This window comes from Netta rufina (genome assembly GCF_964035555.1).
Source record: "Netta rufina genome assembly, chromosome: 20".
NCBI classification, from domain to species: Eukaryota; Metazoa; Chordata; class Aves; order Anseriformes; family Anatidae; genus Netta; species Netta rufina.
The window spans coordinates 8,549,864-8,565,550 of NC_140144.1; the positions used below are offsets into that span (position 1 = coordinate 8,549,864).

The 15,687-nt window shown below is 42.4% G+C and overlaps 1 protein-coding gene across 2 annotated transcripts in view; it reads right to left on the reverse strand.

Moving 5' to 3' along the window:
- Positions 1–951: 951 nt before the first annotated feature.
- The window catches only part of GPR107 (G protein-coupled receptor 107), a gene marked incomplete at its 3' end in the record, with an annotated part of 37,876 nt that continues 23,140 nt past the window's right edge, over positions 952–15,687 (reverse strand). Inside the window, exons 15-18 of one of the 2 annotated variants that reach the window (XM_084299048.1) lie at positions 14,463–14,512; positions 13,629–13,712; positions 12,699–12,823; positions 952–6,069 (exon numbers count right to left, since the gene is read on the reverse strand). In XM_084299048.1, coding sequence (XP_084155174.1) covers positions 5,973–6,069; positions 12,699–12,823; positions 13,629–13,712; positions 14,463–14,512 — 356 coding nt within the window. Of the gene's footprint in view, positions 6,070–12,694; positions 12,824–13,628; positions 13,713–14,462; positions 14,513–15,687 lie in introns of those variants that run through there. The other variant, XM_084299049.1, reaches the window with a different exon arrangement.

A 15,687-nucleotide genomic window follows, 5' to 3' on the forward strand; every position in this document is an offset into this window, starting at 1 on the left:
TCCACAAGGTTATTATGGGTAGAAACCTGTATTTTTGGTAATTTGCCTCTGGTCCCAACGTTCAGAGCACCAGCTCCGTGTCCTCCCTTGCCCAGCAGGCTGACACTGAGCCCTGTGGCACGAGGAGTCCTCGGTGCTGGCTGGTAGCAGCGAGTCCTGGCTGCATCTGCCTTCCTGCCTGGCCCAGACTGCAGGGCTGGGAGAAACACTTCGTTCATTCGAGCCTCAGACCACAGAAACGCTGCTGAAGTTCACCTTACAAAGCCAAAAGGCTTCTCTCAAAGCTTAGGGGTACGCAGCTGATTTTTGTGATTTGGCCCCTGTACCCACAACAATGTTAATGGCTGCAAGGGGATATCAGGCAAGGGGAAAATAAGGACTTCAAAACCAAAGGTCAGCTCGGTTACTGGCAGTTCAGAAGCAGAAAACAAGATGCATTAAACTTTCTAGTCATTCAATCTTTATTTTATACATTTGAATCACAGCAGGGAAGCCAAGTTGCACAGACCATCCTGATTTGTATCTGTCTTGCTTCTCTCCAAATACTGTTTGCTGTTCTTTTAATAAAGCTTAAAAAAATACTGAAAAAAAAGTTACTTACACATCCAAACATGAACTGAAGAACAGGATAGTTACTGGTCACCAAAACCCCTGAAAGAGGACCTTGCTGTACAGGAGAGTCTTTGAGCTCTTTTGGAGATCATTTACTAAATGAATTCAGAGCTACGTTGTACAAGGTGCCCTAAAGCTGCTTAATGATACAAGAGGATCTGGAATTAATTATTAATAGGTACTGAAGGGAAAGGGAGGCCACTTAGGCCCATCCTCTGTTTTGATGGAGCAGGTACCAGCCCAACACGCCAGTATCCTAGCTACAAGAGGAAGTGTTTCGGACGGCGTGGAGGTCAGGCTCTCCTTTATTACACAGAAAGCAGAACACCAAGCGAAATCCCACAGGAAAATATTTATTAAGAATTGTCCTTTCTACAGGATTGCTGCAGTCAAAACATAAATGGGTTCTTCAACCAGTCAACCTACAAGGAGTGACTCTTTTCCTCGGCCACTTTCTTCTTGTACCATCACTTCCAACAAGTTTAGCATCTCAGTATTTTTCTGAAATCCTGTTCCAGCCACTTGCAAGTACATACCATGCAGAGTTCTTACAGGATCATTGCTATTTCCAAGCAAACTACACAGGGGGGAAAAAAAAAAAAAAAAGCACAGCTTTCTATATTACTAATGATTAATAAGCCTAACAGCATCACACCCAGCGGCTACAAGGGAAGCCAGATTAAACTGATTTAGCAATCAACCCCAGGGAACACGGGAACATTGGTCAAGCGCCTCTGGGGAGCACCGCCTCGGCTTTCGTGCAACATTTGGGTTACTGAAGTTACACACAAGGTCACAGATTTTCGGCAGCAGAAGTCCAGTTACGTCTCACAAATCACTGTGCCTTCCACCTACTGCAGACCGCGTCTCCATGCTTTTTACAGAAGTGAAGAACGGGGAAACAACTTATGATTGAGATGGAGGTCACAACGCAGAATCAATACGTTTGCTTTAAAGTAACAGTAGTCTGTTAGCTATTGTTACAGGTCAAACTGAAGGAGACAAAGGAGGCAGACTGAAGGAGCAAGTGTTTCCTTCAATACCTGCGCTTTTACCTGATTTTGTAAGAGCTAAGCAACTTCAGTTCTCATAGAGCTCAACAGAACCTACAAATACCCAGTATTTGCTTCTAATGCAGCCAGGCAATTTTCAAATAGACACACACTTTGTCCATTTGATCACCACTGTTCAGCCTGCATTTCTCCTCTTCACGAGAAGAGTACCGTAAGGAAAAAGAAGAGTTAACACATTAAAAGCCTTCCGTTGGACTTTCACCAAGTGTGCACACTGGAGTGGTTAGGATGTGCCCTTTTCGTGGCCAGCAGGAACGTTACAGCACTTAACATTTGGTGGATGCACGCTCACGCTACAGAGTCCACCTAGTTTAGAAAAATACATCTCCTACCTTACTAGCTCGAAGACAAAATACTGCAATGCAGCAAATTTTTACAACATGCTCCCAGGGTATGCCAGCATGGAAATCCAGGGACAGGGCAGTCAGATGGAGAGAAACAGCGAACAATGCACTGCGCAGATCACGACATGCTGAGTTAGATGACAACATTAAAGAGCATCTTAATAGGACAGCATGTGGCTTCTTCAGCTAGAACTGCTACGTTTTTAGGAAGCAGCAGCAACGTTCCAGATGACCCCATTATGTCTTCCTATCTTTTAATGTGTCTCTTGATGAACCATCAAGGAAAATATTTTCAAGTCTGAAGAATGCACGAGTCTGGCAGCTGCACTGCAAGGTTTCCTATGGAAGACAGCTTGCTGAACGGTTACAGCAGTAAGGAGGAGTCCATCAGTGGCGTTTGTGTGCCATCATCAATAGGGATTTATTGGGGCATAAGCTGCATTACAATTGGAGAATGAGCCAATCTTTTTTCTCTGCAGAGGGTGCCGAGCACTCCACAGCAGCAACATATGTGAATGCATTCACTGCCATTTACTCAGCGCTGCGCCAGACCTCCCTTCCCAGGGCTCCTCTCAGCTACCCTGCCGTATACCCAGTGATTGTTTTGGCTGCTCGCTTCTGTAGGAGGCAGACAAGAAAGTAAGGCTGCATCCCAGAACGATCTGCACAGCCACAAGCAGCTCTTCCACTTTGCCTCCCTGTGAAAAAAAGGGAAAGGCTGTGTCTTCCTACCAGAGCGACAGCAGGCAGCATGGCAAAGGCAACCACTGCGATTATCCCGCCTGGCGAGCTGCTGCTCTTCACTAGCAGGAGTCATGCTCTTACCACTCGTGCAGATCTGGGTTTGCCTCGGAAAGAAGGGGAAAGGAGCAGTCTTCCCGTTGATGCTTTGTGGCACAGCACACACTGAGCTGTGCACGAAGCTCAGCTGCAGCCACCCTCCCCATCCTTCAACATCCCAGCCGCTGTCCAATCCAACACGCAGCCTCACAAGGGAAATTTTTCTACCTGCTCTGAGGACTTCTATGCTATAAAGTGGAAATTCACACTTTGGACATGGCTGCAGTAGGAAAATATACCTTTTTTTTTTTTTTTTTTTTTAAACTTGTATATCCACATTTCTTTATTAATGCATAGGTCTGACAAGTCACTGTGGTACTGCTGGCTAGCGCCCTGCATGAAGTGCCAGCTGAAGTTGGTTGTGTAGCTGGTTGCTGAGGCTCAGAAAGTGAACTTCAAAAACAGCTCTTCTGAGAGCACTCGCAGAGTCCTGCCGCAGCTTTTCACGCGAAGACAAAGTCACCCATTTCTTGGCCTCTGACTAGGAAGGCAGGGTCTTGGCAGACACAACTACGCTTTATGCAACGTTAGCAGAAAAGTGCACATAAAGAAACCTGAGACTAAGGTAAAAGCATTTGTCCTATCAGCGGCTTCACTGATGCTGAGGTACGGAACCGACAGCTGTTCGGAACCAGCTCGGCCCATGCTGGGACCCCAACACAGCCGCCGGTGTTTTGGAGTGAATCACACCCATCAGAATTCCCCAGTCCATCCACAAAAGGCATTAGGAGGTTCTAAGACAGCATTGTGTCTGGATTAACAATGTGTTATTGCACTTCTGTTCCTGACAGCAAATCCTCACATACCTCAGTGCTGACAGACTTCAGGTCTCCTGGACTACTCTGGGTGAAATTTACAGCCTGTTTGAGTAGCCCTTTGGGAGCAAACAGTGACACTTCCCCAGGGACAGAATAACCGTGCAGAGGAGAGGATCGCTTTTTCAGCTATCGTATTGAACTGTATGATGTGCTGGGGCTGCCTACGTTTGTTTGTTGTTTTAATTTCTCACACCTCAGCTACTTAATATGCAAAAGAACTTCTCCTACTGAAGGTCTAAAAGGGTGTTACATGATGTACGAGCCTTTCTAGCGGTGTAGCCTCTGTTTTCACTAAAACTTTATCTTCGCAAGACAGCGACAGCAAAAGTCAAACCAGCACTGCTGCAATTACTGTGCAGTTACAGCTGAGGAGAAAAATATAGAAGAGGACTCTGCACCAAGATAAGAGGGTTATTCTTTTGCTTTATCTGAAGAAAAGCCCGTTCCAGGTATCAAAGCAGGTAGATTCATTTCTACCACTTCGATGATGAATAGAATCAATACCAGGGAAAAGAAGCTGCAACTGGTGAAAACAACGCTGCTCTTCAAACGGCAAGCCTTGGTACAGAGTGCTCGCTTGTTAAAAGCTCTACAATCCATGTTCAAGACTGAGAAAGTGGTTCAACGTTTCAAACAAAAAGCAACCCTGCAATACAAAAAAAAAAAAATCCTCACCCACTTCTAAACTGAAGGAATAAAAAATAAAAACTTGCTGTAGACCTTTAATCAGCTGTGCCCTAGAGATGCAGTCCCCTTAGTCAAAAAAAATCTCCTAAAAGTGTTTGTAAGACATCTTGGCACATCTGAAGCTCTGTGATGATGCCTGTCCCTGTCCCTGTATGCCTAATACCTCCACATGAAGATTAAGGCTTCATTAGGTCAGTGAGTTATACTTGATTTATTTTTCTTAAAGCTTATTCCCGTTACATCCGTGAACCACTTCTGTCCTCCCACAAATTAACAATCCATCACTATGCCCTACTACTACAGATACAGGCACTGACTTGCCTTTCTAGTGATACCCAGAGCACTAGAGATAACACCCTGCATTTGTAACACGTCTCTAAGTTCAGATTCCACTGCAGATTTGCAGCTGATAGATAAGACTTCTGTACTTCCAGGCATTGAATGTTCTGGCCATAACCCTCTCCTTTCCTCAGGAAAAACAAATTCATGACTGGGAGTTGCACTTGCCTGGTTTTCACAGCAATACCGTTTTGACCAGCTCAGCTCACCTTAAATAGTTCTATCACTACATAGCCAGAGAGGTACCAGTCGCCATCCGGAGAGGCAAAGCAACTCAGGATAATGGTGAGCCAGAGATTCATGCTGCAGTACATTTGCTGGACAGATCCTGGTACTGGTTACACGGTGCCAGGAAGGAGTCTCTTTTGAAATACCTTGAAAATATTTTAGAATGCAGATCAAAGTACTTTTGGTCACAGCTTAAAATTCAACAATTAAGACTGCATGGCAGACCCCTAAAAAGTAAGCCCCAGTCCTACACCTCTTGTGTACTTGTCAGGTGGGCACGAATCAAGAGCAACCCAATTAACAGTGGAGAATTTACATTAATGCTTGTTGTGCTACAGGCTGGTGTTTTTAATGAAACCAGTTGCTTGCTTCCTATACACCAATACATCTGAAAACCTGATGTGTTCAAGTGGAAGCCTGCAGGAATAAGAGAAAACACTTCTTAGTGTTCCCACTGATGCGAGTACTGGTGGAATTCATCAGATCCAATACCCCATTTAGTCTGTCAAATAACTGCAGTTATTTCTACTCATTTGTTTTGCTATATTTTGTCCAAGCCAAAAGAAGAGTTAAAAAAAAAAAAAAATACTTACACCACTTTTCTTCTTTTCCCCACCTTCTGTGATACTTTGCATTTCCCAGCATACGTTACATAGCGTGTGTATATATATATATGCACATTATATAAAATATATACTTTACATACACACTAAAGGTCTCTCTTCACGTTAAAATTACACATTCTGAAGAACGCAACCGCAAACAATTCAGAATACCTAACTGATCCAGAAAGGGGAAAAAAGAATAAGCTACCCAAAATCCCTAGGAAAGCTTCACACTCCTTGCAGGTACCAAGAGATCCCATTTTCTTATGATCAGAGGAATAGTTAGATTTCTGCACTGCTTTGCTCCCCCTAGACACACCCCACTCTGCAGTTTCAGTGTTGGGAAGTGCTAGTTGCTCCCTTTCCACTGAGTAATATTAATAAATTAAAAAAGTTTCTGCAAAAGTGCTGCCTTAGTCCAGTCCATCATGCCATGTTTTCCCACTCGCCCCGTGGCTCTGCTGAACCATTCACCACTTTCTTGACCTTCTTCATGCCCTCCATCACTCCAGAAGTCGTCACCCTGGAAAAGAAGGAAACAACATCAGAATTTGAACTCCAACACCCGTTTTGCCAACAGCCCATGCTTTTCCTGCACATATCAAACAACATTTCTCCCAAGTGACTCTTTACCAGTCTTGATGTTCTGCCTTTCCTATTGCTACCATTTTGCAGAGCAGGTATCATCTTGAACACGCCACTGAAGGGTGTTGGGAGCAACGCTGCTGTCCTCAAGGCTCTCCTCATCTGTCACTAAACTAGAACAGACATATGTAGGCTGGCTCACAGTTTCCTGTTCAGACCAGGTGTCACAGCATTGAGAGAGGGCCAATCCTTTGTGCTTGGCAATGGGAAACACAGAAGTCCCGACAGCCTTGGTGTGCCAGGATCTGCTATAGCTGTCTAGACAGGAAGAACTACCACTGAGGCCAGCTGACTTAGTTGCAGTGTTATCATAAAGATTGTTTATCCATTTGTGCTTTGCAGGATTCAGATCAAAATAAACTACAGCATGCTTTAGAAAAAAAGGTTCATGCTTATGGAGCCGTGTGCCAACAGGAACCATGCCACAGTCCCATCTACACTGCTTTTACCTCCTGAAGGAGCATTCCTCAACCAACCCAACAGATCAAAGAAAATCAAAGTAGCAGACTGCAGAGAAGGATCAGAGCAAGAACAGGATGTAACATCAGAAACAAACGTTTAAGACACTTGTATCAGTAGAAATGAGTGCAGCTCCTTAGTTAAAGCTGCTTCTTGTGGTGGAGGAGATAAAATCACAATGGACTGGTAATAGACAAGGTCTAAACTGCACTCAGCTGAAACCACATTATTTAGTTTCCCTCTCTAATGTAGGGAAAGCTGTATCAAAACAGTATCAGAGGCACTGCAATGGAATAAGCATTATAATATTTGCTCCTACTCGAAAAAGTATGAGGTTGTTTAGTAAATAACCAGCTGGTATCACATTAAGTTTCAGCAGCTTGCTTAGAAACTTTTCACCCTATAGCTGAGCACCCTTAACTCTGTCCATTAGACTTGCTGCTGCATTTGCAGTGCTTTTACCAAGTACAACGTCTTATACAAATGCACAAGCTGTGGATACTGCCCCAAGTGCACATTATTAGCTTAATGCACTCCTGTTAATAGCAAAATTACTCAATGAACAGCAACAAAACAGAAGAGAGGTCATCCCATTTATACCAATCTACGCCTGGCTTTGACGTGGCAATCTGACCACTGAACTACAAAGCCTCATAATGCAGTTCAAACACTAGGCAGACTGATCTGTTTATCCAGCTACAACAGCACCGCTACTCTTACAACCACCTTGGCTTCCCAACAAGCTCTTCAGTCCTGTACCTTTCTCCCTCGCTACACAACACAGGCTATTCACATGCACCAGACATTTGCTCTGTTCTTTTGCACGATATGATTCTGATTCCACCAAGGTATTTTTTCCTACAAGTGTGCTGCAAAGGTTATTTTAGATGCTGGAAGTAAGAGTAGCAACGGTTCAATGCATTCACAAGGGATGCCTGGAAGCATACATAAAACCGTCCTGTTCGATGTCGCCGCTGTCAGTCTGTGTGTGCTTTCACCTGCTGTTTACCATGTAAGAATATTTGATCAGGCTTGCTAACAGCATTTTCACAGTATCACCCAAGAGAAGTAATCTTCAGATACACTCCTCTGATACCACCCTTGGTCCCACATTAGGTATCAGCTTCTGTTCATGTACTCTCTAAGAATAATTTACCCAAACAAAAACTATTACATTCTGGCATTCTCTAGCGGGGGCAGAATTGGGATCATCAGCGATTAAAATGCTTTAGAGTGGGCCTAGATAATCCCGTGTTCAAGGGAATAGAAAGGGCCAGAAGGGCACAGATCAACTACCAACTTTATTCCCTATTGAAATAAAAACCAGGGAGATTAAGCAAGCAGGTTGCTTAAACAAGAAAGACAGAATTAGTAAATGTTCACCTGGAAGAGATCACACCAAGCTTTTCAGCACAGAGAGCATAGAGATCGCAAGTTCTCCCTGTTGACAGTGGTTTTCCCACAGCCTCATAGGAAAAAACTGGGGAAACATGAGCTAGAAGGATCTATCAGCGTAGATGCATAACTAATTGGAAAAGCATGCATTGAGATGAACTTAATGGTTTCCTGTCAAAAATGAAAGAACATTGAGTGTGGTTCCAGAGAGGTCTGTCCTGGGTTCACTTCTACTCAATATCTTCAGTAATTGCCTGGGTAATGGAATAGAGAACTTGCTTATTAAATCTGCAGAAGACACTAAGAGCTACATATTTGAGAACAGGACTAGAATGCAGAAAGGTTCTGGCAAATTGAAGTAATGGTCTGAAAATTATGGGAGAATGGAGGAAAACAACTATAAAGTTTACTCTTCAGAAATAACTGACTTCATAACTACAGAGTAAGGAGCTGAGTATCAATTCTTCAGGGATGAGTTTAAGATTATAATGAACTACAAACCAAAAAAAAAAAAAAAGAGGCACTACGACAGCAATCCAACAAGGATATATACAACGGCGATCCCACTAGGATATATAAATAGGTGCTTTGCACATGCTTGACACCAAAGTAGTGCTAACACTTGACTCGCATCTAGGAAGATCCCACCGGGCACAGAGTCTTGATTTTAACACAGTACTTGAATGCAATTACAACCCATTATACATCACGAAGATAACAAAGATGATCAGAGGTTACAGCTCAAAGGGAAAGATCCATTTCCTACGTTCATGGGGGGAGAGGACAAACAGATACATACTGAAATTGCAGCCAGGTAAAGTCCTGCTATTTGTTTCCTGCACCCCCATGCAATGATAGCACAGAACTGCAAGAGATGTTGGGAGGTGGGTGGGGTAAATTCCTCAGTGAAAATTAAGAACTGCCAGTCTGATTAGTGCTATTCTTGTCTCAAGTGATCAGCATAACCCTTAAGGCCTCATTCCTCAGACTGTTCATGTACAATGGGAGATTCTCTTCCCTCTCAACATTATTGCAAACAACATGTTTTAATGCCCAGTAAAATAAGGGCAGCAGCACCAAGATCAAGAACACTGCAATTCTCAGACTAATGCCCTGGGCAGTCTCTGAACTTGAGCTCTGACCTGCAACACTGCAAGTAAACATTCCTCAGCTGAACAGTTTGCTGAGCTGCATTTCTAGCCCACAGATCAGTTGTAGCTGAAATGCAACAAATCCTTCCCACTAAACCAGCTCTCCAGAGAGGACTTCTGTAGCTGTCACAGAGAAAGAAAATCACTTCCAATGAAGAGCCTCATGAATCAGCCTGCCGTGAAGCACAACCTGAGAGAGAGAGCAGAGAAAAGCAGCCAGCCAGGACTTTCAGCGCAGAATAGGCTGCCTCATGACACAGCAAGAAACTCCAGATCCCGAGGTATAAGCAAAGGTAGGTCAGCATTACCACAGCAGTTCACTATGTTGAGGTTGTTTGTGGTGTTAAGTAAACACAAAGTCAGTCTCCAAACATTCAGTAAAACGGATTTACTGAGTTAAGAACAAAGCCGTTAATGTTTTTTCCTGCAATTCTTCCTCCCGCGTAAGTATCTTAACCCCACATGCATTTATGAGCATGATTTCAACCCAGATCTATAGAAGAGCTCTTCTAAAGCAATGCTTACTGAGCTAATGAAATAACTTACTGCAAGAGTAAAAAAAAAAAAAGAAAATAAGAAAAAAAGAAAACCTGCTTCCTCTGCCCTTCCTCACCCCACCTCATCTAATGCACCGTTTACATTTGTGTTCGTGTCCCAGAAATGGCATGAGGACTGGAAGCCTGACAGCTCTTTCTGCCAAGTGTGGCTGCACCTTTTCAAAGAGAGTACTTTAATCTAACAAACTGTCAGCAACAGGCCCACATACTGACAGAACAGCCTAAAGAAGCTGCCCCGCACAGAATGCACGGAGCGCCACTTTGTTGAAGATGAATGGCTATTGACCCTACTTGAAAAAGAACAGGCTGGTCCTTAGTTCAGGTTTAGTCATCCTCTCCTCTCCACCAGGGCAACTTCTATTGAATCTGGTATAATTGAAACCAGTCTTAAAAATTTGTGGATGCTTTCTCTCAAGGCAGGGGTGTGTTAGCTGAAAAAAAAAGTAGCTTTACAAGCTTATTACAAGTCACCTTCACTGTTCGTGATTCAGAGAATATTTTTTTGAGAATTGAAACAGATTACAGAGGGAGGATTTGTGCCTCACGTTGCTTCTGTCAGACACCTAGACTTTGGATTTTTCTTTAAGCTCTGCAGATTGCCACGCTGTCCTTAGCAATATTTACGTTTATTGCCACACAGAGCTTTGTATAGTTTGCATTGCATGAAAACAGGCATACACTAGAGAGCTGCACTTCAAGCATCCTATTTTTCTTGCTGGAGGACAAGCAAGCCTGGAAAGTAGACTTGCTGATCATACAGCTCTCCCCTCTATTGGCTCATGGAAATGTTGAGCCTAAAGAAACTGAATACTTTTGCAGCAATTTTTTTTTTTTTACCTTTAAAAAAGATATATAAAAACCCTTTTAGAAAGGAAAACCACCTTAAAGCCTGGAAATAAGACATGGAAGAACACCATGAATTTTGCAACCTTTTAACTCTTCTGCCACAGCATCTGAAGACAAGTGGATATTTATCACATGAAAGACAAAACACTCATACAATGGTTAGTCAGGATGCTGTCAGACACTTAGTCACTTGCTTGAATAAACCTTGATATTTTTCCCTATAGAAACAACATTTAATATTTATAAAAACAAAAACAGGACTATCAAGATCAAATCAAGAAGAAACTTTATACACATGCATTGTAGCGCTTCGCCTATCACAGAATGTGTACATATCATGCTTCTGAAATGTGTAAGCTTAACCTCCCTGATGCAGCTAGGGAACAGAAAACAAGACGCTTAGAAATTATCCTCTGCCAAGTGCCCACATGGAATAAAACTCATCGTGAATCAGATGAGAAAAAATCCAGCAAGGCTAAGGGGAACAACCCACAAGGCACAACAATGGAAACTCCCAAGGCAAGGACCAAAATGCCTTACTAGGAAGAGGCTCACAAAGAACTCTGATCCTCGAGTTTCTAGCAATGTCTGTATCACTGCTGCAAGATGTAAATCACTTGATTAGCTCATTAAACTTTAAGGCTTTTTCCTGGCAGAGCCTCTAAAATTGAGCAGCTTCTCCAGTCCAGTGAAATCACTACATGTGAGAAATGCTTTATTATTAGGCCTAACAAAAACACAAACAAGTAAAAACTCATTAAGTACACAATGCAAAGTTAATTTCAGTCTAAGAGGTAATCTTGCAGGAGCTCATTTCTGAACAACCACAAATCCTGCCACATCTTCCAGTTTAGATATTGCCTTCCTAATGAGGATGTGTGCTTACCAGCACCCAAACTGAAAACAGCTTCTTATATAAGCCACTGAAACACCTTTAAGTGATAAGTAATGTTATGGTCACTTGAATTCATCTTTCAACAAAGAGGTTTTTATGAACCCAAGGCAAAAATAACTATGCATTTGGCAAGAACATCTGTTACTGGAGACATTTCTGAGAATTAAAGTCCTTGGCATGACATTTCAGGCTGGATTCCACTTTATGCATCTATCCTTGTAACAATTCCCTAGTAAGCTGTATTTCTTCTTGAGCTAACTATGAGGGCAGCAAACATATTCCAACTTTTTTGGCCCTGCAATAAAAATTGGAGGAACAGTGATTTATTTCACTCAAAATCAGGTAAAGGAGATTTGCCAAACTGGAAAGAAACTGTCAGGAATAGACTTCTGTGCCTGCACATGAATTGCAGCTATGCATGAAACGCATAACTACTAAGAGATTAGGGTAGCTCTGCTCCTACAAGGCCACAGAGTGTAGCAATTATAACCACGTTCAACACTTGCAGCATGCTGCACATCTTAAAGCAGTTTCTATCATAGAAAACGAGTGGCATTTCTGAAACTAAGTCCTCAGAAAATCACTGCAAAGGAAATGACAGGGATTAGGCTCCAGACTAACTCAGGTCCTGCTGCGTTGTGGTGCCTCATGGTTTAGCAGCAAAGAAGTGAACTGTGAAAAGTACTGTTAAAACCCCTGTCTCCTCAGCTCAGCGTTACTTAAGTTTTTGCAGAGCTACAGGCTGACCTCTGGGGTAGAAGGGACCTTACATCATGCTCATTTATAGTCAGTAGACTGCTAGTTGATTTTTATGATTTGTTTGGTGGTTGCTTTTTGAACTACGACGATTTATTTTCAGACACACTGAAAATACAGCGTTAATGACAATCTATAAGGCATGTTGGTGTTCAGCAACACAGTTTGTGTTTAATTTGTTTAGCCTGGCACTTCCCTGGGCATCTTCCTGCCCCATGAAATGCTTTAGCAGCTTATTCTACTCTACTGCAATATGCAGCTCAGGGATTCCTAGGCATATCACAAGCCTCTTTGGTAGTTTAACAAACACCAAATAGACACCTCATCTTTAAATATGCATACAGAACTTAATCTTTTTTTCAAATAAAGACTTAGAGATTAGACCAAACTGTTTATAAACGTTAGTTTTCTCAGGTCGAGTTAAGAGGTAAAAGAGGTAGGTTCTTACACAGCTTCCATCTGCAAATCATCCTCGTCATCTTGAGAAAGCTGTAGATATGGGTTGTCTGATGCTGGACGGAACTTGTACCCAGTGAGGACAAAGAACACAAGTGTGGCCATTTCATCCAGCAGCTGTAAGTAAAAACACAAGATTAAGTTCAGTCCTGTAATCCTTCACGGTCATGAAACACTTCTCCTCATTCATAAGGTTCAAGATTTTATGGCCAAGAAGCCTGTGCAATAGCAGAAATAAAAAAGCAATTCCTGTCCTGTTATCATTAATCCCAGGCAAAAGTCTGTCAAGCTCTTTGTTCTTCCAGCTTTCCCTGTCACTCTAAATACAGTTACAATTCTAGACATCACTCCAGTGCTTTTAAATAACTACAGCAAGACTTGGCTTTTAAATTGGAAAAAATACATATCCCAAAGTTGTTTGGTATTTTCAACAGTTCATGTATTCCAAAGACTCCCTGCACGGTTACTTGGATTATATGTTAAGAAACCAAGTATTTAAAAAGTCACTAGGCAAATAAAGCCTGTAAGTGGAAAAGCCAAAGCCTATTTCACAGGCTCCCTGGGGCCTCAATTACACAGGGTAAACCTGACTATTTTTTTTTTTTCCTCTTTTGTACGTTCTTGATTAATTTCCTTCAGATATTTTTAATTTTAAAGACTAAGATCAATAATGCAATTACTTTCAGACATCTCACGTGTAATCCAGAAGCCTTGCTGGGCAAACATAAAACTAAAAATACACTCCTGCCACCAGGAGCGATCAGTGATAAAAGTCAGGAGAAAACAGGGTGAAGCACTGTGCTTTGAGATGTTCTACCATAACATGAACAACCCATTATGTATTTTTTTGGTGAAATCATATTTAAAGATTAATAAGAAAAAAAGTCAAGGAATAAACGTATTTTCCTTTGCAGACAAATACCTGGTACAGCCACTTCCACTGGAATGGAACAGCAATCTTTATGAGAATTGCAATGATCCGTGTGAAGTAAATGTAACACACAATCTGTGGGAAGAAAAAGGAGAAAGCATGTGTGTGAACAATAGCATCATCCTGACTGAACCTCTTTTTCCAGAAAAATAGCTGAAGCAGTTCCCAGACAACTCATTATGTCAAATTAGCCCTATTATGCTCCTTCGATAAACATGGAAGATATGGGCTGAGGGCTCTGCAGCTTGTTGAACATCCAAATGACTCAAGCTGTTACTAACAAATATAAGTTACATCAGGAAAATGCTTTAAGTGTCAGGATTTTGTAGAACTGAAGAATCAGTACTGTAATTTATTACTCCTAACACTCATAAGAGTCTGAAATGAGACCGCTGGAAATCATTAAGAAGGCTATGCTCTCTTGGGAGGTATGCTCATGGCTCCCACTGACTTAATCAGAATCTACACGCATGCATCTCAAGGCACCATTTGGTCCCACGTTTAGTTTAGCAAGTTTATAGTATGTTATTCAAGCTCATCAATTCAACTGGCAGCTCAAACTGTCTCCAGAGGAAATCAGTAAGCATTACAAATAGCTGGAGCCAATTTAAAAGATAGAGGGATGCAATTGCTTGGAGAAGAAGGAAAGTTGCTCTGAGGATTGTAATCCAGTTGGCCAAGGTGCCAAAGTCCAGCACCGCCACAGATCTAGAAACATCTCTACCTCATTCATCAGCTTCAAAGAAGTAATCCATCTAAAGGCTTGAATGGCTTTGAAGTGCTCTGTATGCATGAGGACAAGGTTTGCTTTTCTGTTTTACTTACCATAACATAGTAATGTCTGAAGAGCTTCAGCTTTGCTAGGTTAATGGCAGCTGTCAAAAGAACAAAAGGTCATCAGAAAATTAATCAAAATGAGAATTTCTCCTGATGCTTGTCTACAAGGTAAGACTGTGATCAAAACTATGACTTGGGTAATTCCACACTAGAAGTATTCACCCCACAGCCTGCAGGGTGCTCTGAGGAATGCTAGTCTGGCTTGAACACATACTGGACAATCCCTAGGCTGGGGTGAACAGCCTCCTAAAAAGGCAATTCACCGAGATCACCTTTACTCTAAGTTTTACATATCCACACACAACCTACAGCGTAGAACCTTCTTCTAATGCTTATCTGTCTATACACAACTACTTACTGTTGCCTTAGGGCTGCCACAAGGGCCGTGCTGCTTGACGCTACCTCAAAGCTGCTCACATCAGCTAAAGGCGGAGAGCATGGCAGGAAGTACTCGATAAAAGATGGAGGTTTTCTAGGAGGCAATCCTGCATGCAGGAACCATTGCATCTTGTTAAAATACTCGGCTGCTGTTCAACAGCTAAGCTGTATTCTCCATCACTCACTGCTCAGTCATAATTTACAAGTGGGATGGGGAGTCGCACTACCCAGTTCACATGGCAGGTGAGTGTGTTTCAATCCCAAACCCTGTGCGCCACGGCCCCAGGCTAAGCTGCATTTACTGGACAGATTACATCAGCTCTTGAGGAACACGGCGCATATTCATGTGAATGAGCAGAGGTCAACACCAGATGGAGCAGCTGTCAGCTCTGGTTTAAGAGTCAGGTTTTAGAGGTGCAGCAGGATAACAGATACGGACTCCTGGTGGTTTTGTGACAACAGGAGAGGCAAAGAGTCCAAGACATGTTGACAGCATGCAGAGATGCAATTTAGAGCCAATGAACACATGTCGCCGGTTAGAAAACACTGCCACTCTCTTACTTGTATTCCCTCCAAGCCCTCCTTCTGTTTAAGGGAGATGGAGGTACAACACACGGCGCTTAAGTTTACCTGTGCTCCCTCACAGAAAACACCTGCTGCACAAATCACATCTATAAAACACTCTGTGCATTTGCACATAAGATCCGTCCAAGGTTCACAACAATGCAAAATACAGCGTTATGCATCACAAAGAGAAGGACTAATAACTACAACAAAATGCTTCACTTTGTGACAAAAACAGTGACTTTTTTGTAATAAAAAGGTAATGTCAGAT